Genomic DNA, 24,244 nt, shown 5'->3' on the forward strand with positions numbered 1-24,244 from the left:
TAAATGGATCAACTGTCACGTGAATATATATTAGCCTTATTAATGTAATTCTAAGTACTCTAAGTGGATGATCATTTCTTTTTAGCAAACGTGTAAACGGTAGCCCAGACTACTTCGAATTCAAATGTATCATCCCAGCCCATTGCTTCTTTCAATTCTTCAACAAATGCTTCAGCAACGTCATATTTGTCACCATGTTCCTTCATCCAGGAATGATATGCACTCCAACTTTTGACATAATTCAAAAATACAGGAAGAGTGATCTTTTTGGAAATATAGAGGGTCGTCTTCGTAGAATCGGCCCCTTCATATACCGGATCGTATTCGTGTCTTACGACGTCTTTGAAGTACTTTGTTGGAACATCAATTTCTTTCAATAAAGTCCGCAAATAGTCGTGGCCTGGCTGCTGATAATAAGGACCCATGTATCTCTCGAAGGTATCGTCCTTATTGGTTTCCAACGAAGAGTTATAGGTATAATTTGTATATATTTCATTGGCCTTATCGTAGTCTACGAATATTGGGTCCTTATAGAACCAGTATGCCAAGGTTCCACTCGGTTTCAAAATTCTGAAGGATTCTTTGAAAAACTTGTCGTGGTCCACCCAATGGCAGCATTCAGCACCGGTAATTAGGTCGACCGAGTTCTCCTGGATCTCAGGAGGAGAGAGTTCTGCAGCACCTTCAAGAAATTGAATATTTTGATTGGGCTTTGCCGTTTTGCGGCATTGACTTATCATAGTGCTGGAAACGTCAGTACCAATGACCTTATCAAAGAAATCAAGAAGCTTGAAAGCAACGAAACCGGATCCACATCCGATATCCAATGCTAGCTCGTAGGCAGAGTTGGTGGAATTATGATAATCCATTAACGTATTGTAGAATTCGTCAGGATACGATGGCCTGGCCAGATTGTAGTGCTTTGTGTTGAAATTGGATTCAGAATATGTGGACATAGTGCAATGCTTCGATTATTTGACTATAGAGTTATCTATGGACCTTTTGCAAAGGGTTTACTTAAGTACTAGTGGGAACTGGGTTTGACTCATCTAACACGTGATTAAAGGAACCAACCTTTTATGGAGTATCTTTCTGGCAAACGACCCAAAAGGTAAATAATGTGGTCAAGATATGTGCTAAAAGCGAAGGGAGTGGTGTAGAAGTAGGAGGTGCAGATGCAAATATAAACTTTGTACAATATTGGTATAATATTAAGTGTGTGATTAAATTAAATTATGGACTATTAAATCATTAGATTAACGAAGCATTAGTATATGTAAATGTATGAAAAAGTGTGGAGATTTGAGTCAAATATCTTTTTTCTTTTCTGGTTCGGTATTAACAGGTTTTTTATTAGGTTTTCTTTGTTTGTTAGCCAAAAATTCTCTATATTTCGTAAGAGTGATATGATCCTGCATCGATTTGTATTCATTGATAAACTTGTAATCAGTTTTGTTCAATTTATCCCAAAAAGTGAAGAAGGGTTGGGAAAAATTGTTTTTCACACCCCATGTTTGATGGTGAATGTCATGGTAGAGAGAATTATTGGGGAAAATAATCTGGAAAATGTCAAATGGTAAACGATATCCACAATGATCGTCCACCGTTTTCAAGGTGGCAAAGGTGAACAAGATTATCGATTCACGATGAGACAAATTGGTAAGGATTGTTGCAACCCCAGTCCCTAGCGTATCCAAAAGGAATCCTTCGACCGGGTCATTGTACAACGCACCGTACGCATATGGAACATACAATCTGTGGTGTCTCGAATGGAATCTTCTGTACAACGTCTTGTTGATATGCATAATCCGGTGCAACCAATACTGCCATGTATCGATTATACATATGGCAATACAAACCCTCAAAATCGTCCATCCGTACATGTAGCTCACCCAAACAACATTATCCGGCACGAATAACGGCACGTATTTTTGTCTCAAGTTCCACATAATCATCAACTCGTGGCCCGTAGTCTGCGGTGGATCAAACAAAAAGAATGTTCCGCCCACTATCGTCTGGATGATATGCTGTATTACAACATCCTTGATCACATCCTTCAATGTCGCTTTATTTCTGGCCTCTTCTTCTTCACTAGGATGTATTCTGTATTTTTCTGCCAATTCATAAACATCAATAATATGAAATATACTGGCGTAACTCCAATATGCTATAATAGGCGCAACCAATGCCACAACCCCATCCGGTATACCGTCTATCAAGTTCTTCTTCAAGCTGAGATTAACCACTGGTTCATAGGGCTGCCACATCACATTTGAGAAATTCTCGGGTGGCATCATATTAATAGGTATGCTATTCATGCTCTAGGTTTACCTCTATGCTATTATTTTTATTTTATGCTTTAAACGAAAGTAATAATATGGTGAATAATCTGAATAATCAGATGGTTCTGGTATACTTTTTCTCTTTTCTTTTTTTCTGGCATACAATTCGCGTTTATTAGGGGTCGGGAATGATAGCATGACGGTATGATCAATTCATTCTATAGGTCATATAATAGCTACATTCATTCCTACAAACTCTGTCTGGGCATCACATGTACACATCGGAGCAAAGCCGATGTTTTCAACGGTTGTATCATACCTCTATCGTGTGTTGTAGTTTTTCATGTTTCGACGGATATCCGAATCGCAATATTTGCTCGAATAAGACTACTTCTTCGGCATTGTAGAAAGGCAGAGATAGATATAAGCGTATGGCACGTCGATTAGGGGGCCTGATATAAACTCCGAGTGACTTGTAGACATGGTTTCTAGGATACGGAGATACTGTTAAGTATGGGACGAAATGGCTGGGGGATTATCTGCAGTAGCAGTATGAATCTCATAGTTTTATTATAGCACAGGCATAGAAAACCAGGTGCATTATCGTAGAAAGAGCAGGACAAGAGGTAGATAGAACATGTCCAAGGCATCGAGATTTTCCAGCGATGATATATGGAAGAATAACGTGGAAAAAATAGTATGTTTTAGGGATAAACTTGGGACGAATGCCATGAAATGTCATTTGGGCAATTTTACTAACAATGATACTAGAACTCCGAATTATTCACGTTGACGTATGGTTCTGTGGTTTCACAGCTCTGTAGGGACTATAATAACAATTACCAGGAGGTGAACCTGCAGTTGGACAAGATGGGATACAATATAGGGTTGAGGCTCATCGAAGAGTTTGTGGCTAAGACGGGAGCTCAGAGATGCCAGACGTTCAAAGAAACAGCAGAAATAATCTCCAAAGTGGGCTTCAAGATATTTTTAAACATGCAGCCCGTAGTGACCAACTGGAGTCAGGACGGAAAGTCGTTTTCGTTGATATTGGTGGACAATCCGTTGGCCGAGTTTGTAGAATTGCCCGTGACAAGCGATAGTAAGATCAACAAGGAATTGTGGTACTCACAGATATTGTGTGGTGTTTTGAGAGGAGCTTTACAGATGGTGCAGCTTGATGTTGACGTTTGGTTCGTTAAAGACGCTTTAAGAGGTGATGAACAGACAGAGCTTAGATTGAAGCTCAATAAAATCTTGAAAGATGAAGTACCAGCCGGTGAAGACTAATAACACCGTTGAGTACCAGCATATATAGTCTACCATATATATAATGTATATGTAAATACATAGTTCGAAATATTTAACACTCTTTCTAGTGTGTTGGGTTCAGTGGGGCGTTACTTTCTCTCCCCTCGCAGTAGAACTATTTTTTGTATAAGACAGAATCCTTGCTTGCTTATCTATCAATTCTATATTATTTGTACAGAATCACAGAATGGTTACTACTGATAAAGATTCAGAGAAGAAGAAGGATGACAATAGTAAAAGAAGCACGATTGAAGTAGAAAATGGCTTACTTACAAGGATTTTGACCATCATTAGTTATGATTTAGTGCTTTGGTTCTTCTCAGCGGTAATTCATACATTTTTTAGAGAAGTGAAGTCCAGAGGGACATTTAATATCCCTAAGAAGGGAGCAATAGTTTTTGTTATTGCACCTCATGCTAATCAATTCATTGACCCTATAGTGGTGATGTCCTCTGTGAAAGAATACTCAAGAAGACGGATTGCATTTTTGGTGGCAGCGAAATCATATAGAAGAAAGTTCATTGGAACAGGGGCAAAATTCACTGGGGCAATTCCAGTAGAAAGAGCACAAGATCTCCTTAAACCAGGAACGGGAACAATTAAACTTCAAGACATAGAAGATGGCACCATAGTTGTAGGTGAAGGTACTTCATTCACGAAGGAATGTATGAAAAAGGGGTTGATAGGATTGCCAGAATCGTTAGGAAACGCTGTAATTGAATCTATTGAATCAGATACTAAGTTGACTTTGCGTAAAACTTTCCAGATAAACGTATCTGAACCCAACGAAGCAGACAAAAAACGTATACAGCGCTTGACAGAAGGTACATCTTACAAAGTAGCGCCCCATGTTGATAACAATAGCGTTTTCCAACATGTTTTCGATCATTTGAATAGAGGAAATGTATTAGGTATGTTTCCTGAAGGAGGTTCACATGATAGACCTGATCTATTACCGTTGAAGCCAGGAGTGGCGATCATGGCATTAGGTGCGGCAGCCAAGTCGGAAGATCCTGATGCCATTATAAACATAATACCTGTTGGAATGAATTATTTTCATCCTCATAAATTCAGATCTAGGGCGGTCATTGAATTCGGTAAACCAATAAAGGTGGATAAAAAGTTGGGAGAGAAATATGAGGAAAACCCTAAAGATTCAGTTGCAAAATTAATTGATGTCATTACCCTAGGCTTGAAGGAAGTTACAGTGACATGTGGGGATTATGATACCTTGATGGCATTACAAGCGGCTAGAAGATTATATACATCTTCAAACAGGGAGTCAATACCCTTGCCTCTAGTTGTGGAAATGAATAGAAGATTAGTCAAGGGATATCAAAAGTATTCTAATGATCCAGATGTTGTTGAGATGAAAACTCTTGTTAGTAATTATAATAAGAAATTGATGAGAATGGGGTTACATGACCACCAAGTCGAATCATTGACTGAAACCAATAGGCTTCATACTTTTGTCACATTTTCCGCGAGGTTATTCAAAGTGTTTTTGTTCCTAGGTTTAAGTATGCCAGGCATTTTCCTCTTTTCACCTGTATTTATTGTTGGTAGAAGAATAGCTAGGAAAAAAGCAAAGGAAGCATTAGCTGGTTCAGTGGTTAAAATTAAAGCCAATGACGTATTAGGGACGTGGAAAATCTTAGTTGCGCTAGTTTTAGCACCTTCATTATACATTTTTTACTCAATTATTGGAACATTTTTGATTATCAAGCTGAACATCACCAAGGACAAAATTCCAACGGTCATAATCTTTCTAGTATGCTACGGATGGTCTGTTTTAACGACGTATGCATCGTTGAGAATTGGGGAAATTGGAATAGACTATTATAAGTCATTAAAGCCATTATTCTATTCACTTCTCAGTCATCATAAAGATATTATCCAAATTGAAGATTTGAAGCGCAACAGGACTCTTTTGGCAGAAAAAGTCACCGAGTTCTGCAATTCATATGGACCTGATATGTTTGAAGACTTCGACAAATTTTACCGTCAATACAATAACATCGAATCTAGCGAATATGTTAATGAGTCCGAATCAGATATTGAGAACGTACCTGTGAGTAACACAGTGAACCGTCCTAGTATGTCATTGTTGAGGTCTGCATCATTCAACATTAACAATTTGGCCGATGTTCCAATTTTTTCCATTCCAGGATTCCTGGACTTGCAGTCAGACGTTGAAGATGACGAATCCAAGGCTGAAGATGAAAGCGACGAATCATCTTCCTCTGACACCAGCGATATCGAAGCCACCAACGATGCAAGCAATCTACAGCAGAGTAAGTTACGCTTAAGGAACGCTATGAAATCAAAATTTACTGCTCAAGACAATCCTTAATGTGAGGATCGTTGGCTATTTGTTTATGTATATCTTATAAGTGTTTACTAATATATGCAAGCTCCTTCACGGAGTTCGCGGCTATACCTAGAGAAGAAAAATGAACAAGCGATGTGCGATGTATCAACTGAAAAATAGGTGTTCTTGACGTAGGAGTACAGTATGTATGGGCGCAATACTCTGCATGGTTGCAGGCAGTGTTATAGTTATAAAGCCAGCGAAGATAAAGTCACGACAATTGGATACACGATTCGCGGCAGTTCGAGGAAATGTTTCGTGCTTGTTGTATTATATTCTGCCGACTGTGCCGCGATTCAAATCCCTGAAACGATTTATTCACCATAAGTCTAGATCGATGCTTATAGATGATGGGTGTTATCACAGCAAGGTACCCCCTTTTGCTGGGGCTCAGAGTAGTAATGTTTGGTTTCTTGTCCCTTTCCATGGTAGCAAACACCTTCAAAACTTGCGCCCTTCGCGATTGTAGCAGGTTTCAATATTCTTTCCTAATACGGTAATTTCTATTGGAACTCTCTTGCTGCTATATAAATCACACACATTCCGGTGTTTGAAGTATCTCATGTCCAATTATTCACTACATTCCGTTCTTTCCTATTTACTACACAATGCTTTTGGTAATATACTTCTTTATGGCCGTAGTGTTAGGGACTCCTGTTCCAGCCAATTTGCAATTTAAGGCCACCAAATTTGCACCTTCTAACACTTTTTCTACTATAGTGCCCACCTACACTCCCACGTACGCTCCTGCTGCCGAGAAGCCCAAAGAAGTCAAGATAATGTTCAATAACCAAGATGCCGTCGCTGCTGCTTCGGTGGAAACCCGTCGCACGTATAATAACCCATCGGAGGGCCCATCCCTGGAGCACAATCACTATGCGTTATTATAGATGTGCTATCACCGCTGAGGCTATCCCCCCCAACATAAAGAGGAACTGGATGAAACTGTCACGAAAAGGCCATAATAAAACCATAGATCTGCAATAGAGTAAGTCTGGACATATATCTGGACATATTTCTGGAAATAAGTCCGGACATAATTAATGACCTAATAGCTACGATACAGGAGTTGAGATTTCGAAATTGATGACAAAAAATCACCTAAATCCTCTCAATGAATACACCACCCTATAACAGGGCTTATGAAGTAACGAATCCCGACAGAATCATTTTGTCGACAATAGGAAGTACTGGATATTTCTTTTTTTTTTCCATCGAACCTGAGCTCGGTTCGATTATTCAGTGTGCCTGTATATAACACATTAGTTATCGCATGAATATAAAATCACAATCATAAGGTGGCAAGTAGTCTTTATAGTGTAGTTAAACCAAGGATTTGTACCGCTTTAGTTAAGGTTCAGGTCATTTAACAACAACACAAATCAAAGAATAATAATAGCAAAATAATTTTAGTTGAGCATGAAAGTAACCATTCGATCATCCACCGAAATATCGTATTCTGTGACCATACCAGATAACTCTACGGTAGAAGACTTACGCAATAGTGCTAAGGTTGCATGTCCTCCTAGTGGTAAAATACCGGAGGATTTCAAATTAATATACAACGGAGAGAAGCTTACGCCGAACTACAAGACGTTGGAGACGTTTGGAATTGTGCCAGGGGCGGAGGATATTGTGGTTATATTAATGAGTGACGGATCGGATACACCCAAGTCGACGAGTCCTATATCGTCGCCAGCACTCCAACCAGCGGCAGCGGCCTCAGGGGAAGCTAGTGGTGCGCCAGCTAAGAAGAAGACGAAGAAGAACCGGTGTTCGTTCAAGAACTGCAGTGCGGCCCCATTACGGATGGTGGGAAACTGCAGTCACTGCCAGGGCAAGTTTTGTGCCAAACACCGGTTACTTGAGGACCATCTCTGCCAGGGATTGCAGTTCTGCAAGGATAATGCACACGAAAAGAATGCTATGAAGTTGCAGAATGAAAAAACTATCACCAGTAAGGTTTAGGAGGGTGGCCACTTTTTTCGAACTCCAGGAGTATACGGAACGTGGTATGTACTGATAAATAAGGGGTAGTTGCGCTGAATAGTAGATGCGGCTGCTAGAACTTTTGGTTATTTTTATGTCTTTAACGTCTTTTTTAGGTTTTTGTTTAGTTGTTTATGACTTTATTATTTACGGGATATTAATTGTACTTGGATCTATTTAGATTTATGTCATTATATATATTTAATTATCTATTGTTATTTAATACTCTTATACATAGGGTTTCTATGTTTGTAGGTTTTCCAAGATATCTTCATATTTACCGTTGGTGGCATTGTTGGCTTTAGCCAATATTTTTTCGGCTTCAGTGTAGTAGTTTTCTTGTTCTTCGCTATCTAATTCGTACAAATTTCCCAAAGAAATCATCGATTCGGCAACATTGACCCAGCTTTCTGGCTCTTCCTTGTCTTCGGCCATTTGCAAGTAGTCTAATGCAATTTTGAATAGATCCTGACTAATTTTTTGGGATTGTTCACGAGTCAATCCTTCTAATTGGTCTACATCTGCAAATCCTTCATCATACTTAAGGGTTGTGAATACGGTGGACGGGATTTCTGCCTCTTGTAAATAAGATTGCCCAATTCTTTTACAGATTTCTCTTCTGAGAGGTAATAAAGCATTTTCAGTCTCGTAATCTTGCTTGTACGAGATTCCCAACTTTTCTAATTGCTTATCAACATTCTGCAAAAATTGAATGATATGGTCTCTCCACCATTCGTTGTACTTGTCAGTATTTCTGATTCCATATAATGGATGCTTTTTTGACAACTGAACCTCTTCTTCTTCATCATCTTCCTCTTTATCACTCTCGTCTCCTTCCAGAGTATCCTTTCCGAAATTATCAACAATTTCTAGTAAATCATCTAATGCTTGCAAAATTTCTAAATTGTCGTCATTGAATAATTCATACTGTTTCAAGGTTCTTGCTTGGTTCTCAGCTTCTTCATAGATTTCTAATGCATGGTCTAATTTTTCATCCAATTTGGGTACCCCTCCCTGGACCTTTGATTCAACAGTTAATTGGGATATGTATTGCAATGGGATCTGATTGATAAGAATCCTGCTTTTAGTGAACAACAACTCTATCGAACCGTCATGAGATTGCAATCCCAAACCAACTCTTTCCAATGCAGCATCGAAAAATTCTCTCACCTTATTAATATCCGTAGTATGGAATAATGCCAAGTCTGCCAATGCCAACGCATAAATTGAGTGAAAGTCTGCTGGTAACTCTTTAGGACTTTCGTCTGTGCTGGCCTTACTTGTGTCTTCACTTTCGTTATTTTTGGCCAAGTTCGAATTTCTCAATAATCTGTCACATTCGTGAATTATTCCATTTACAACCAACTCGTTATCCTTATCCGATTTGGCATGCGTCCTCCACAATGCTCTTAATTGACTCACTTCATCATTTGCATCCGCTTCTTCGTTCAATTCAACAGTAATTTCATTGCTCTGTTGCTCGGGTGTTTCAACCTCTGATGAATCTTCTTTTTTTTGTTTTTTGGATTTTGCAGCTTTACCTAAACCTAAATGTCTTTTTGGCGCCATTTTCGAGTCTCTCTCTTCCTTGGTTGCAATATTAGATCGTAATTTTCACCTTTATGTCTGGTATCAAAAAATTTATTGGTACTGCAGGTACTTCTATCTCATCAAAAAGTTCTTTTGTAGCCAAATTCACGTGATATTGGGTAATGGTTAAATACTCCATTATATATGGTCAAGAAGTTGCAATTTTTCAAACAGTTAGAACAGAGGGTTTATTGACCATGACTAACTTATTAGCGTCTCTTAAATGCACAGACGAGGTTTATTTAATCGTTGGAGCTTCAAATGTGGCGGCTTTAAGAATAAACTCCATACTTGAAGCAGGTGCTAAACCAGTACTTATAACGAACCAACCATCTGAAAAATTTACAAAATCAATACAGGATAATATAGCTAATGGTAATTTGAAGTATATTGAGAAAGAGTTTGAAAATGACGATCTTTCCAGGTTAGGAAGAAATGAGGTAGATAATATTGTGGATAGGGTATTTGTGACCTTGCCTATTTCTCAGTACGAAGTCAAGAAGCAGATATACCAGTCATGCCGTAGATTAAGAATTCCAGTGAATGTTTCAGATTCTCCAGAATTTTGTACGTTTTCATTGTTATCTACTTTTACGTCTGGGGACTTCCAAATGGGGGTTAGCACTCTGGGCAAAGGATGCAAATTAGCTGCTAGAATCAAAAGAGAGTTAAGCCATACGTTACCAAGTAATATCGGAACTATCTGTAATAAAATAGGTGATTTGAGAGCAAATATACAAGAGGAGGACAAATTGGAGTTAGAAAAATTACAAAGTGATATAGACTCGATCGGAGAGCACGATGACGATGCCATAACTACCAGCAAATTGAACTCTTTGGTCGAGGAATTCAATATGACCAAAGAACAGAAAAAATTGCAGAGGACAAGATGGCTTTCACAAATCGTTGAATATTTCCCATTGAGCACATTAGCAGACTTATCATTAGAAGATTTGAGCGTTGCATATAAAGAATATAATTCAATAGTGAAAACTCAAACAGAACCAAAGGAACCCAGCCAGAAGAAATTGAAGACAACCAAAAAGGGATCAATCTCTTTAGTTGGATCTGGCCCAGGATCGATATCTCTTTTGACACTTGGTGCATTGCAGGAGATTCATTCTGCAGACTTAATCCTTGCTGATAAATTGGTACCTCAGCAGGTGCTCGATCTTATACCGAAACATAGAACCAAATTATTTATTGCCCGTAAATTTCCAGGAAATGCTGAGAGGGCTCAAAAGGAGTTATTGGATATGGGACTTGAAAGTTTAATGAAGAATGAAAAGGTCGTGAGATTAAAACAAGGTGATCCCTATATTTTCGGTCGTGGTGGTGAAGAATTCAATTTTTTTGCCGATCATGGATTCACACCATCAGTTTTACCGGGAATAACTTCTGCATTAGCAGCACCAGTATTGACAAACATTCCAGCTACACACCGTGATGTAGCCGATCAAGTATTGATATGTACCGGCACCGGCCGCCGTGGAGCTTTACCAAACCTTCCAGAATTTATCAAATCCAGAACAACAGTGTTTTTGATGGCATTGCATAGAGTTGTCGATTTAATACCGAAATTGATCGATGATAAAAATTGGGATCCAAATTTACCAGTTGCAATTATCGAAAGAGCCTCCTGTCCTGATCAACGAATTATCAGAACTACATTAAGTAGTGTAGCTCAAGCAATCGAGGCTTGCGGATCAAGACCTCCTGGATTACTCGTTACTGGTTATGCATGTGAAGTAATTGCAAAGCCTAATGTGAATGAAAAATGGGTTATTGAAGAGGGTTGTGCCTCTGCTAGCAATTCACTTTTAGAGCCATTTCTCCAATTAGCCGGTACTATAGAAAAAGATAACCTGCCAGGTCTGCAACAACAATCGTTGTCTGTAGAACAAACAGCATAATAGACATTATTTATTATTTGAATTGGATACCATTAATATCAGATATCCTTGAATTATAGATACTAATGTTTTTACAAAATTATATATAATACACTTACATAGCACAAGGACAACAAGTATTGTTCCGTAATGAACGTGGTATCGAATACCAGTCTCCGAGATTAATAATACGTATGTAGACCCTTTAAATATCCGACTTGAAGGTTGCGAAATAATACCAAACATGATGCTCTAAAGTTTGATACTAAAATTAAAATTAAGAGTTAATATTTCTACAGCTTTGTCGGAATTTGGAAGCACATTGCGTCCCAAGTAGCCTAAAGAAACTGACTAAATTATTATCCATTTAGTCATATCTAGGGAAAGGTCTTACAAACATACATGATAAAAATAAGGGGTCCAAAACAATTCTTTTTTTTTTTTCAATTACTAACTGAAGATTTATAGTTATAATACTACCAAATGAGCTGCTATACGGCGTATCAGGCTAAGATGTTGTAAAACACTATTCTCTATATGAGTAGATAAGCGTAAGGTCCAAGTTCATCAGAAGTCACATGATTAAATATGACCATTTATCAAACTGGCTAGATTGGAATCTCCTTACTTTAATCTTCGTATATCAAGAATGTTATTAGTTAGAAGCCCAATTAACACTGTTAAACCATTAAATCGTTGCTTACACGGGGCTACTCGAAGATTTTTCCAAAGATCGGATATTGCATTCGTTTTCGATATCGATGGAGTATTACTCCGGGGGTCGAAACCATTACCAACAGCTAAACCAGCATTAGAATTACTAAATAAATATAAGATCCCATTTATATTATTGACTAACGGAGGTGGTGTTACAGAGTCGTCTAGAGCTAGTTTCTTATCTTCTTCAATTGGGGTTCCTATTTCTCCTTTACAAATAGTTCAGAGTCATACTCCAATGAAAGCATTTGCGCACAATAATCAATTCGACAGGGTGTTGGTCGTAGGAGGAGATAGAGATAATGCGAGGAAGTGTGCAAGTGAATATGGGTTTAAAGATGTGATTATGCCTGTCGATATTGTGAATGCTGATCCTTCTATTTCGGCTCATCATCGAATTACTCCGGAGGAATTTGAGTGTGCGTTAAGTCCAGAAAAGCTCAATATAGAAAAGCCTGTGAGCGCAATCTTGGTATTTAATGATTCCAGAGATATGGGCACAGATATTCAAATAATTCTTGATTTATTGAATTCAGAAAATGGGGTCATTGGAACAAAGAGGTCCAATGTCAGCACTAAAGATAAGCAGAAACCCTCAATTCCGATCGTATTTAGCAACAATGATTTTTTGTGGGCAAATGACTATAAGCTTCCGAGGTTTGGACAAGGTGCGTTAAGAATAATGATTGAAGCCTTGTATAAGGAAGTGAACGGCTTGAAAGAAAACGAGAAATTGCAATCAGAAATTTTGGGTAAGCCGTTCCCCGTGCAATACGATTTTGCCCATAATGTTTTAATTGACTGGAATAATAAATTATCAGAGAATAAGACAGATGAAAAATATCAAGTTTTACCAAAATTGAACGAAAAACCGACCAATTCGCCCTTTAAAAGGATCTACATGATTGGAGATAACCCTGCATCCGACATTCTAGGGGCTAATATTAACGGTTGGGAATCATTATTGTTGAGAACAGGGGTTTACAAGGATGAAGATTGGGACACAATTGTTGCAAAGCCTTCCGGTGGAGTTCATGACGATGTATTAGAATCAATTAGATTTGCATTAAATGAAAATTCAGTTATGTAGAATAGAAATCGCTTGAGCAACCGAATATTAAATGGATATCATATATTTGTTCTCTAATCCTATATACAATATATACATAAAAAATAGACATTCATTGCTACGCCTCAAATATGTAAGGTGTACGGTTTATTCTTATTCTCGGTAGTCTATACCCTAAGTTTTAGCGCTTTTAAAATTTCCTCTTGAATTACTCAGTGTTTCTACATGTGAACGGCATTGCATTCCATGATGAAATAAGGAAATATCTACCTAAATTTAAGATTTATTAATAATTAACTATTGTTTTCAGACCGTTTAAGAATAAAGTCTTTCAGAGTATGCTGCAACCGGCAATTGTGCTATGTTCATGTAATAATAAATATAATAAATAATATAATAATGTAAAGTAGGAGTAGAATTAAACTAATGACGAATTAAAGCGGGTGAGAACTGAGATGTAGGTGGTGTTGGGAGTTCACCAACATTCGAAGTATTATTTTTAGCATTGCTATTAGGGGCTGTCAAAGAAGTAAACATTTCATTCTTTAGGCGATCACTATCAATAGAATTTTTTTTGATTGATATTCTTCGACCGTTCTTGCCTTTGCAGACCTTATTATTTAAAACTTCTTTCGCGGCCAAAGCAGCACCTTTCCTTTTAACCAATTTTGCATGAAATAAACCACAGGCATTGCACAATGTTTTCATACCACCTGGTCCCCTTCTCCATTCAGGAGTCTCAGTAGTACCACATCTTTGGCATACGTTACTAGTCTTATTTATAACTTCGGGCGCAACAAAATGATTGCTTCCAGCAATTGTAGGCACTTGTGGAGAATATTGGGAATAATACATGGCATGGTGTGGTGGATATCCTACAGGGGGATATGTTAATGTAGGGGGTGATGTATAGTATTGGTATTGAGTCAGTGGTGGTTTGTCGTAGTAAGAAGTACTATGCGTGGGCAATATTTTATTTGTATAATTTATGGGTGCCCTGGTTTCACTTCCAGCATAATACGCTGGGGTTGAAGAATTTACCTGATATCTATATTTGTCAAGACTTTCGTTACCCAGATTTGGATGAATATTTCCGTGTGGTATTCTAGGAGATATTGATGAATGCCCATAAGAGGAATTTGAAGCTAATTCATGTATTGGAGGTAGTTTAACATTAATTTTTGAGAGCTCTCCACTGCTCTTGCCTATGCGAGGCCTTGAACTTGCATTGGTATCAAATGAACCCATATAGGCTATTTGGTACGAAAAGCTTTATAGAAAATGAAAATTATAATGGTTTAGCTATAATATTTATAAGTAAATATAACCTGACGTTATTAAATAAATTCCCCTAATTTAAACCTAAAGTTCATTTGATAGATTGAAATCTCCAAAATTTGAAGTGGAATTTTGTCGGCTTAAATATCTCTATCACTGTAAAATACTACAGAAAAATCCGTTAGGTTGTTTACAGGAAATCATGCATTAGAACTGAAATATACCTATTAAGCGCAGAATCTAGTCGCTTGATTAAACTTATTGTTGCATGAAATCTCAAGTGGTAGGCGCTGACATACGATCTATGACTAATATACCGTCCTGAAGATATAAATAAAGATTCCTGCTAAAAATACTTGGGCATACGCCCAAGCCCGCTTGCTTAATCGAGTGTCTTTGCGGTATTAACCTGCACTACCTTAATCCCCTGCTCTATGCCCTTCATCTCCTGGGATACTGAAGTAAAATTTATTTACTTTTGTTCTCAATTGAAGAAGAAGAGTACGTTGCAATTTATGTTTGGCTTCAGAATGATTGCTAGAAGCGCACGGTGACTTAGTTAACAAACCATCTGCAATTTGGTCTTTACCCTTTAACCCTGTGCGCAATTCTACACTTAGGAAACTTAACCTCGCTTACTCTTTGGATCAATAATATGAATATGCACACCACTATAAAATGTCAGGCCATAATATGCCCTTAATTGCCTCTTAGTAGCCGTAAAGAAAATGGAAGGCATTCGTTTGACGAAAATAGAAAATTTTTTGCTGACCTAGTAAATATGTAAGAGGATCCTAAGGCGCGTTATACATATGCATAAGAGATGTAGAGCGCGTATCTGACTTGCTCGAATGAAGATATCGCTTAGGGGTTTGTTTTTATGTTAGCAAACCAAACCTTAGCATGTAAGTGATGAATCAGAGAAAAGAAACTTCCGGGCGAGTTCTGGCCATTTTTTTGGGCACATCAAATGTCCCTCAAATCACAAGATAATACAAAAATTAACTTGTCCACAGGGAGAACATGCTGGTGGGCGTCTTCGTACACGGTTATTGCTGTTACTTGCTGTTCCAGGACCTACATCTCATCATTTGCATCTATCGACGATAAATCCGTGTGGTGTCGTAATGCAGAGTGGCTAATTTGTGTCATGATTGTATCTATTTATACTGAGATTTGCGCAACAGGCTTCCATCCGAGCATCAATACGCACGAATCTGCGTAGAATATACCAAAACTGCATAGTGCTTGAACAACTTCCCTTCTTCTTTTCTCCATTTCAGAAATACAATGCAAGGAGGAAGTTGGATAATCGCAAGTCTAGAAAGGATCATTAGAGTTAGGCGAGCAAGATAAATTATCTCAAGTGTAATGTTGCAAGCGGTTGGGCAATGAAAAATACGCACTTTGAAAAGTGCGACCGGAGTTAGGAGATAAGCATTAGGTAGATGGATTGCTAATACAGTAATACAGGCATTACCCAGAAGAATTCATCTGATTTTTAGGTAAAACCTGTGTTTGTAAGCATTTGCAATCAGGAGAATATATGAATAGTATTGCTCGGAACAAAGGGTGCAAGATCGAACTTCTCCCGAAGTGTGGGACTAGCAATTTTCACGTGCATATATGTCCGTTCAGAACAATCTTGTCGAGGTTGACATTTTTTAACAAGGTAAATTCATATAAGTAGTGGTAGTTTATTACATTCATGTGCTATAAGCTAAGGTTGACAAGGTGACGATGTATTGTTTACTAAAATTGTCAGACCAATTCCAGACCCCAACCCCTCCCATGCAAGTCTGATCGTCTGAAACCACCCTGTATTGGGTATTAGCCGGTTGCATACCCGTCCGATTGAAAAATTTCATGCGCATCGAACAATCATTCGAATGTACGGGTCTATGCATATTCTGCACGATACTAGAATAAAAAACTGCGATTTTGGCTAGTGCCATGCCGTCGTAATTCTATGTAGTTTTAAGGTTAGTTTTGCATGAAATACAATTTGGCGGCCCTGCGGAATCAAGAAAACCCACCGAGGTACTTTGATGTTGCAATAGTAATCTCTATCGAAGGACTCGTATACAACGTTGTATCAAGCGCAATACCTTCATATTTACGAATTACAAAGTGCACCTGCACTTGCGCTTTTGCTCCAGCCTGTGCTCGAGTTATGATTTGTATGCTCACCTGTTATGAATGGTTGCGTTGATAACAATTTCAATAAAAATTGCTGTAGAGAAAATATTGCTTTGATCTCTTTATTGTCGTACTTTTTGTTAAAATACAATTATATCTTCATTCAGTTTGTTTCCAGTCTTGATCAAATTTCAACCCGGCTAACAATGCTGGTTTTACACCGCCTATTGGGATGTTGGTCAGACGGCAATTTGTTTGCCGCAGCAGAACACTGTTTCTGGGCACCATCTTGCGCCTTAAGTTAGCACCTAGTGGTCCTAGATTGGCAATGTTTCTATGTGTCTTACAATTGGTGGCCTCATCATCGCTTATTTAAGTGTAACATACGTCTATCATGTTCTCCATTTCCTCGCCTAATGCATCGATCGTGTTGTTGGCATGCATGTTGTGTTAAATTGCCGCCGAAGAGCATGGTATATATATGTACAAGTATGTTTAGGTACTTCAACAATAATCTGCCGGTCTAGTATAGTGGTCAGTACACATCGTTGTGGCCGATGAAACCCAAGTTCGATTCCTGGGACCGGCATTCTTTTTTTCGATACGTCTTGTCTTTTTTTGGTTATACACACGCTTACATAAGCAATGATTTTTTTCCGTTCGATCGCCAATAGAATCATCTCAATTTACTATTCAATAGATATACCATTTAAAACTAGTCCATAACCCGTCAAATCACGCATAGAAGCAACAGACAAGATGACTGCCGCCGAAAAATATGAATATCCTCCAATTCGTATGTTTTTATATTTAGATAACTCGGAGAGCTTGGAATAGTTGCGTTGTTAAAACGACCTAGAAGAATTCAAGAACTATACTAACAATTATAGCATCCCAAAAAGAATTAGATGACCATGACGTGCCATTCCTTCATAGGGACCATTGTGCTGCGCATTTGATTAACTACTATAAGTGTCTTGATAAGGGAACATCATATTGTAATAAGCCAAAGGATGAGTTCTACAAGTGCCAATATTTAGCATTGAAAGAAAGACTCGAAAGTCACAAATAAGACGTTGGAGATTGCATACGATAGATCGAGAGAGGGAGAATATGAGAGAGATGGGGAAAAGAAGAAAGTACAAAGAAATAACAAGAGAGACGATTAGTATGTTTATAATTTGAGGTTGCATATCGGAATTTAAGACCGTTATTTTTCACTATCACGATAACGATAGATACATTTTAAAGTTTTTTAAGCTGTGGTACATTTTAATTGTATGGCACATGTATTTTCCATTGGTTTTTTAATTTCACCATACTTCGTGCTGAATATATGTATTGGAGGTGGATTATCCCATAAGTGTTAATACAACCGCACAGTTCTGTCCAAATGGATTATGGCCCTTAATATACGTGTTGTAGTGTATGCCATTGAATACACTCAATCTGTATCATCGTGGTTGGTTTTGCCTACAATAATTATATTTTGCAATTTTCTTTCTAAACATTATTTTTTTTTCAACCATTTGGTCATACCACTAGCCTACAAAGAACTACATAGTTTATAATATACATAATTGAAGTCAAAGATTCATTATAAGTAGCAAAGATGTACCTTAGTACATGGTGTAGAGATATTAAGACTTTCTTGGGGATTTTGTGTAACTTATTGACTGGCCTATAAGGATGAATAAAATTTACTTACCATAAAAAATTCAATAGTACAACTACAGTATTTAATATTAACCAATCTATAAACAATATGACAGTTACTGAATTCCCACCACTTCGTATGTATAGAAAAGCTCCGCTATCCAAAGAGAAGAAAATATTTTCTTGATTTGGTTTGTTTTCCAATCTTGACACCATATTAACATCATCATAGTTTCTGAAGAAGATTTACAAAAGTATAAGGTTCCATTGCGTTGGAGAGATAGATGTGCTGCTAACTTTGCTCTTTACCACATATGTCTTAAGAGACAATCTGCCAACTCGTCTGTTGACTGTAAGCACGATAAACATGCTTGGGAAGAGTGTGAAAACTTGGATTTCATAAGAAGACAAAAGGAATTAGAACAAGCAAAAGAAAAGAGAAGAGCAGAATTACAATAAGCAAGCATTCATTAATGGACGACGATAGTAATTGCATGGACTTGTCAGGACAGTATGTTCGCTATTGAAAAAGTTACGATCATTATTATGCCATTAATCTCACCACGATAGCCTCAGGCTACAATATACATAAATTCATATCGAGAAGCATACATAAGCTGTATCATTTCGCCGTTTATATTATCTTTATGAATTCAAAGTCACTATCTTAATCACCTTTTTGTTTATATTATTATATCTTAGATATTCATTCATAATAAAATTATTAGAACGACTATTACGAATTGAATATTGTTCGTGATCAACTACATCTCTACGTAAGCTATGGTATCTAACTAGACTACATTATTCAATTGTAGAACCTATAATTTATATCCTTAAAGCCTAGCTTTAAGCACGTAAAAACTCTAACCCGGAAAGGCTAGATTTGAATTATAAGTACCGACTATTGTCTTGTTATGTCTCCGCTGTCCACACTTTATACTAATTGAAGAAAGTAATATAAAGCTCTAGCTAATCTTCGGAGTTAATTATAAATACTATCAAAGAAAGAAAACTAAAACATAAAAATTTTATGGGTTCCTTCGACTAAAATATAGGTGATGATGTTTAGTACTGAAAAATACGCGTTATCTAAGTAAATTATATTACACCAATATCTACGATTATACCTAGGTTAAGAAGGAGCTAATCAACCATATAATTGCTTAACATATAACAACTAAGAATATGGCAAAGAAAAACATTAAATCGACAGGAGATACATTGAATGTTGTCTCTTCAGAACCAGTTAATTCAATTGAAGAAGTTGCTGATAAATTGAAAGATTCGAAGGGAGTAGAGACCGAAGTGAAGGATGAAGCAGACAAAACAGAAATTGGTGGAGCGAAGACTAATGCTACAGAAACCTCAGAAAATGAAGAAAAGAGCAAGGAATCTACTGAAGTGACCGATAAAAAAGAGGAAAGTGCCGAAGTTAGTGATAAAAAGAGTGAAATCAACGCCACTGATAGCTCTGCAGCAATCAGTGTCGATAAGAAGGAAGTTGCAGACAAGAAAGACGATACTGATAAAAATGACGATGTTAGTACCAAAGATGATAAAAAGCAGGGCAGTCAAACTGCCAAGGGAAATTATGTAGAAGAAGATGCACCAGCTCCACCTCCAAGACCAATTTCACCATTAACACAAATTAAGCAGGACTTGAAAGATGCGTTCCCCAACATCGAGGAGAAGATTATTACTGCAGTTTTGATTGCATCTCAAGGTAACCCAGATCCGGCTTTCAATGCGTTGTTATATATCTCTGATCCTTCTGTTGAGGCAGAAATTCCAGAACCGGCTCCACCAGTACCAAGTAAACCAGTGCACACCCAGAAGAATACATTGACTGATGATGAATTATTAGCAAGAAAGTTGCAGAAAGAATTCGAGCTCGAGGACAAGAGAAGAAGGGCCCAGCATCATGATCGTGATCGTGAGAGAAGAAGAAGAAGACAACAATCTCAACCAGAGGACGCAGACGACGATAGTGTTGACGAGTTTGGCCAAATTAAGGAGAGTTTTTCCCAGGGATTCGAAGAAGCTAGAACCACGTTGAATGGTTGGGTCAGTGGTTTAGCTAAGAAATTTCAGGAACCAACTGATGATGCCATACAATCAAAGGAATCGCAATCGCAAAATCCTAAGCTCTTTGGTGCATTGGGTGGATCGTCGTTTACAAAGCAGAGCAAGAAAAATACTTTTGATGAAGATCCACGTATTATTTCGAACGATTTGCATAGTCAAATTAACTTAAAGGATAACGATGAAGACGAACAAGATGCACCTTCGTTACCTAAACGTCAAGGAGATCTAGCAAATAGGGAGAAATCGACCCAGTCTGACAGTTATATCGATTCGAACAAGAAGTGGCAACCTTTAAACTCAGACGTACCCGTTAATTCAGACGCATTTTTAGTTACTGACAGCGAAGATGAAGATACTGGTGTAACAAGTTATGATACAAAGAAGACAAAGCAATCATCCTGAGTGATACCTATCTCGTATGAATGAATAGGTTTTTACAATAGACTGTTTCAAATTCAATCTAATGTTCTAAGATTATTAAGGTCCATTGATATAAATAGGATACATTTATAAGTGGGCTAGCGGTCTGTAAGTGTTTGAATTGTCGATTAGATATTCCACCAATGCAAATGTCTGTATCACTACTTGAATTTAATATGAAATAGTGTTCTCAGAAATGACTGTAATTTTATCTAGTTTTTTAGTTTACATATATTCTTATCGCTTGCATTTAGTAACTATTTATTTCTTCGACTGAGATAAAAAAAGTGTCGAGTTTATGGTAGTTCAAATTAGCAATTGAGTACCAATGTTCTCATATTATTCTGATTATCGACTATTTAATACGAATTAAACCTCAATGGATATGAGTCAACCGAATTCTGCTCTCAATTCCTAAACGAGGCTTGTGAGTGTGAAAACTCCATTTTACAATGATCCACTATACTGTTAGCATTGAAATAATTACAAGTTAAAACTACAATACGATGAATATTAAATCTTTGGATCATTTGGTTCTTACTGTTAAGAATATTGAATCATCAATCAGATTCTATACATGTGTCCTTGGTATGCAAGTAGAACTGTTTAAAGGTAATCGGAAGGCACTTCGATTTGGACAGCAGAAGATAAACTTGCATGAATATGGACACGAATTCGAACCCAAAGCATGCCATCCAGTTCCGGGTTCTGCAGACCTCTGTTTTGTAGTGAGTACTCTGCTTGAGGAGGTTGCAAGCCATTTGAGAAAAAATAGTGTTGCAATAATAGAAGGCCCAGTCAAAAGAACAGGAGCAGTTGGAAGTATTACTTCTTTGTACATTCGTGATCCTGATTCAAACTTAATAGAATTATCTAATTATGATTAATATAAAGAGATAAATGAAAAAGATGTATGTTTTGTACAATATTTAATTCCTAGGTTATCAGATCAGAGAAAGAAAACTTACTTAGACAATCGTGCTTCAATTCCCAATCATGATACTAGAACAAAGCAATTGTCTTAAATGGGTTGGTTATGTAAAGGATAAATATAATACACACATTTTTAAGGTAGCCTAATGTAGTAAGTATAAGACCATTAGGGTGCGATATAAAAGGACTACATTTAGAACCAATTAGCCAAATTTTTTATTGTAATTTTTGAATTGAACTATATACATAGGGTAATAGAAAAGAAATACATAAACTGATAATTTTGATAGACGAAATAAAAGGCACTGCTTTGGAATAAAATGAGTGAACTTAAATCAAGCAACGGAACAAAAACCAACAAACAAACGACAAACGACAAACGACAAACGACAAACGGCAAACGGCAAACAACAAACGGCAAACAACAAACAACAAACAACAAACAATAAACAAAACGAACCAAATCAACTGACCAAACCAAATTTCAACGCAAAATGAAAAGCATTACTTAAAAAAGAAGCTACATAGAGTGCAGCGACCAAATGAAATGAAACCAGAGTATGGTTGTGGCTGCAATACATCATATAGCAACCTCCAAAAAAACATCCATGATATCCAATGACATCATATAATATCCATAAACAAACAACTCATAAGCAGTAAAACAAACAAGACAAACAATTCATAATCACACAACAAAAATCAACTCTATATCTGTTCTCTCCTTAGACGGAAAATAAATTATTTTGAATTAAACAAGTTGAGAGTTCTGAACAACAGTTTTTCGTTTGAGCAAGCTTCAAAACTCTCTTTACTTACGTTGGTCAAGCCATTGTGGTACTTGGACCAGTCGATTAATGGGCATCTCAAAATCTTGTTTTGCTGGGGCAAATTCAATTTGTTATCAACCAACTTCGAGAAAAAGTCAATTATTTCTCCTTTATCGGAGTTTTTGGTGTGGAAGTCCAACATCTGAGATAAGTCCACGATTTCCCTTTCAATCTTGCCCTTGTTGGTGTTTAACAAGCGCAACGAGGATGTCAACGCGAGATAATCACAGTTGGTGCCCAACCGTGCTCCAGGATTCTCATTCTGCGTCTCGTTTGATGCCTCCACCTGGCCCACATCCTCAGTCCCTTCCACGCCGTCGTTATAGTCGTCGTCGTCGTCTTTCGGCGTCAAAAGCGGCGAGTTCTCGTATTGCTTGTTTTGCGACAACTCAAACGTCACAGACTTCGACCTCGGCTTCGTGGGCGACGACGAAGACATGTCCGACGGCGATGGCGACCTCTGTTGTTGCGGACGCTTCCTCTCCTCGCCCTCGTTCTTGAAATACATGCTTTTGAAATTCATGTTCATCTTCATCTTCTTATTATTATGGTACCCATCGTTGTTGGTTATGTCCTCCAACTCCCCGATACTTCTCTTATTGACCTTTACTTCCGCCAAACTAGCTGCCATATTGAATTTGAATTTCCAACTATTCTTGTACAGGTCCGGTATTGGGCGGTAAACTCACAGACTCCGTGAAAATATATGCTAGTTGCTCTTTTAAAAACTTTCGATAATATACTTGGTAAATGCCAATGAAGGATACCAACAATTGTATTACGTATAGAACCTACTTGTATATTCTTAACGAAAAATAAGAATATTAAATGTGAAAGAACAAGTATAGTTTTCAAGATAAGGAGGGTTGTTCTGTATTGGCAAGGGTGGCAACTATAAGTTGTCGAAAAACCTGATGCGTATCATTTTATTACATAATCATTTCACAAGGGCGGGTAATGGCGGTATTGTCGGCGCGACCATACTATTGTATGGTGTGGTATTGTTGCTGTTTGGCGTGGAATAGGGGTTGGTGGTTCGAACCGGTGACGTGTTAAGATGGCATGGCGCGAGTAGGGGCTGTAGGAGTTGGTGTAGGAGTTGGTGTAGGATGTGGTGTAGGATGTGGTGTAGGGATTGTGACGTAAGGGTCGAAAGTAGATCTAGCAGAAGCATAGAATGTTTGCATCCATATTTGTTCATGTTGGTCATGTTGGCATGTTGGTCGTGTCATCGTTGATTTTTGGATAAGCAATTTCGCCAATTTCAGTCAATTGACCTTTATCAAAAGATCCAGAAAGGATAGCAGCATTGTTAATTTGACTCATAACGTATTTAGTACTCTATTAGTTAAAAACTTCTATTATCTTACATTACATGAAATTACAAGGAATTATATTCATGTTTGGGCCTGGATAAATTGATTACTAACGTTCCCCATCTTCACGCACTGAGCTAATTGCTGATTATTGTACCATAAACAATCTGTATGTGGAATATTTCTCGGTTGCACAATGAATTAGTAAGCTAACACTAAAAAGTAGGGTCAGTACGGAGTGGCCGAAGCTGATTTTCCTTCTATGAACGACAACCAGATAATTATCAAGGCTGTTGCGTTTGCAGCCAACCCGACAGATTGGAAATATCATGGTTTGGGGAGGTGAAGGAGCAATAGCTGGCA

The 24,244-nt window shown here is 37.7% G+C and overlaps 16 protein-coding genes across 16 annotated transcripts; 10 read left to right on the plus strand and 6 right to left on the minus strand.

Moving 5' to 3' along the window:
* Window positions 1–71: 71 nt before the first annotated feature.
* Window positions 72–956, minus strand: AC631_03782 (uncharacterized protein; the record flags this gene model as incomplete). The annotated part of the gene is made up of 1 exon (XM_015612611.1): window positions 72–956. The coding sequence occupies one exon, from the start codon at window positions 954–956 to the stop codon at window positions 72–74; it is 885 nt and encodes a 294-aa protein (XP_015466557.1).
* A 351-nt stretch (window positions 957–1,307) lies between these two features.
* On the minus strand, window positions 1,308–2,294 carry SUR2 (sphingosine hydroxylase; the record flags this gene model as incomplete). Its single annotated transcript, XM_015612612.1, has 1 exon — window positions 1,308–2,294. One exon carries the CDS (start codon window positions 2,292–2,294, stop codon window positions 1,308–1,310), a length of 987 nt encoding a protein of 328 aa, XP_015466558.1.
* Window positions 2,295–3,152: 858 nt separating this feature from the next.
* On the plus strand, window positions 3,153–3,572 carry AC631_03784 (TRAPP complex core subunit; the record flags this gene model as incomplete). The annotated part of the gene is made up of 1 exon (XM_015612613.1): window positions 3,153–3,572. One exon carries the CDS (start codon window positions 3,153–3,155, stop codon window positions 3,570–3,572), a length of 420 nt encoding a protein of 139 aa, XP_015466559.1.
* A 208-nt stretch (window positions 3,573–3,780) lies between these two features.
* Window positions 3,781–5,946, plus strand: SCT2 (bifunctional glycerol-3-phosphate/glycerone-phosphate O-acyltransferase; the record flags this gene model as incomplete). The annotated part of the gene is made up of 1 exon (XM_015612614.1): window positions 3,781–5,946. The coding sequence occupies one exon, from the start codon at window positions 3,781–3,783 to the stop codon at window positions 5,944–5,946; it is 2,166 nt and encodes a 721-aa protein (XP_015466560.1).
* Window positions 5,947–6,596: 650 nt separating this feature from the next.
* On the plus strand, window positions 6,597–6,854 carry AC631_03786 (uncharacterized protein; the record flags this gene model as incomplete). Its single annotated transcript, XM_015612615.1, has 1 exon — window positions 6,597–6,854. One exon carries the CDS (start codon window positions 6,597–6,599, stop codon window positions 6,852–6,854), a length of 258 nt encoding a protein of 85 aa, XP_015466561.1.
* A 529-nt stretch (window positions 6,855–7,383) lies between these two features.
* AC631_03787 (uncharacterized protein) lies at window positions 7,384–7,932 on the plus strand (the record flags this gene model as incomplete). The annotated part of the gene is made up of 1 exon (XM_015612616.1): window positions 7,384–7,932. One exon carries the CDS (start codon window positions 7,384–7,386, stop codon window positions 7,930–7,932), a length of 549 nt encoding a protein of 182 aa, XP_015466562.1.
* A 264-nt stretch (window positions 7,933–8,196) lies between these two features.
* On the minus strand, window positions 8,197–9,522 carry AC631_03788 (uncharacterized protein; the record flags this gene model as incomplete). The annotated part of the gene is made up of 1 exon (XM_015612617.1): window positions 8,197–9,522. One exon carries the CDS (start codon window positions 9,520–9,522, stop codon window positions 8,197–8,199), a length of 1,326 nt encoding a protein of 441 aa, XP_015466563.1.
* A 218-nt stretch (window positions 9,523–9,740) lies between these two features.
* Window positions 9,741–11,456, plus strand: MET1 (uroporphyrinogen-III C-methyltransferase; the record flags this gene model as incomplete). The annotated part of the gene is made up of 1 exon (XM_015612618.1): window positions 9,741–11,456. The coding sequence occupies one exon, from the start codon at window positions 9,741–9,743 to the stop codon at window positions 11,454–11,456; it is 1,716 nt and encodes a 571-aa protein (XP_015466564.1).
* Window positions 11,457–12,084: 628 nt separating this feature from the next.
* Window positions 12,085–13,242, plus strand: AC631_03790 (uncharacterized protein; the record flags this gene model as incomplete). The annotated part of the gene is made up of 1 exon (XM_015612619.1): window positions 12,085–13,242. The coding sequence occupies one exon, from the start codon at window positions 12,085–12,087 to the stop codon at window positions 13,240–13,242; it is 1,158 nt and encodes a 385-aa protein (XP_015466565.1).
* A 402-nt stretch (window positions 13,243–13,644) lies between these two features.
* On the minus strand, window positions 13,645–14,469 carry BRG1 (GATA-type transcription factor BRG1; the record flags this gene model as incomplete). Its single annotated transcript, XM_015612620.1, has 1 exon — window positions 13,645–14,469. One exon carries the CDS (start codon window positions 14,467–14,469, stop codon window positions 13,645–13,647), a length of 825 nt encoding a protein of 274 aa, XP_015466566.1.
* A 2,928-nt stretch (window positions 14,470–17,397) lies between these two features.
* On the plus strand, window positions 17,398–17,710 carry AC631_03792 (uncharacterized protein; the record flags this gene model as incomplete). The annotated part of the gene is made up of 2 exons (XM_015612621.1): window positions 17,398–17,434; window positions 17,529–17,710. The coding sequence occupies 2 exons, from the start codon at window positions 17,398–17,400 to the stop codon at window positions 17,708–17,710; spliced, it is 219 nt and encodes a 72-aa protein (XP_015466567.1).
* A 693-nt stretch (window positions 17,711–18,403) lies between these two features.
* AC631_03793 (uncharacterized protein) lies at window positions 18,404–18,753 on the plus strand (the record flags this gene model as incomplete). The annotated part of the gene is made up of 2 exons (XM_015612622.1): window positions 18,404–18,431; window positions 18,527–18,753. The coding sequence occupies 2 exons, from the start codon at window positions 18,404–18,406 to the stop codon at window positions 18,751–18,753; spliced, it is 255 nt and encodes an 84-aa protein (XP_015466568.1).
* A 729-nt stretch (window positions 18,754–19,482) lies between these two features.
* On the plus strand, window positions 19,483–20,784 carry CUE5 (ubiquitin-binding protein; the record flags this gene model as incomplete). The annotated part of the gene is made up of 1 exon (XM_015612623.1): window positions 19,483–20,784. One exon carries the CDS (start codon window positions 19,483–19,485, stop codon window positions 20,782–20,784), a length of 1,302 nt encoding a protein of 433 aa, XP_015466569.1.
* A 524-nt stretch (window positions 20,785–21,308) lies between these two features.
* Window positions 21,309–21,689, plus strand: AC631_03795 (VOC family protein; the record flags this gene model as incomplete). The annotated part of the gene is made up of 1 exon (XM_015612624.1): window positions 21,309–21,689. One exon carries the CDS (start codon window positions 21,309–21,311, stop codon window positions 21,687–21,689), a length of 381 nt encoding a protein of 126 aa, XP_015466570.1.
* Window positions 21,690–22,476: 787 nt separating this feature from the next.
* Window positions 22,477–23,196, minus strand: AC631_03796 (uncharacterized protein; the record flags this gene model as incomplete). The annotated part of the gene is made up of 1 exon (XM_015612625.1): window positions 22,477–23,196. The coding sequence occupies one exon, from the start codon at window positions 23,194–23,196 to the stop codon at window positions 22,477–22,479; it is 720 nt and encodes a 239-aa protein (XP_015466571.1).
* Window positions 23,197–23,617: 421 nt separating this feature from the next.
* AC631_03797 (uncharacterized protein) lies at window positions 23,618–23,797 on the minus strand (the record flags this gene model as incomplete). Its single annotated transcript, XM_015612626.1, has 1 exon — window positions 23,618–23,797. One exon carries the CDS (start codon window positions 23,795–23,797, stop codon window positions 23,618–23,620), a length of 180 nt encoding a protein of 59 aa, XP_015466572.1.
* Between the last annotated feature and the right edge of the window lie 447 nt (window positions 23,798–24,244).

Source organism: Debaryomyces fabryi, assembly GCF_001447935.2.
Source record: "Debaryomyces fabryi strain CBS 789 chromosome Unknown contig00087, whole genome shotgun sequence".
In the NCBI taxonomy this organism is placed as follows: domain Eukaryota; kingdom Fungi; phylum Ascomycota; class Pichiomycetes; order Serinales; family Debaryomycetaceae; genus Debaryomyces; species Debaryomyces fabryi.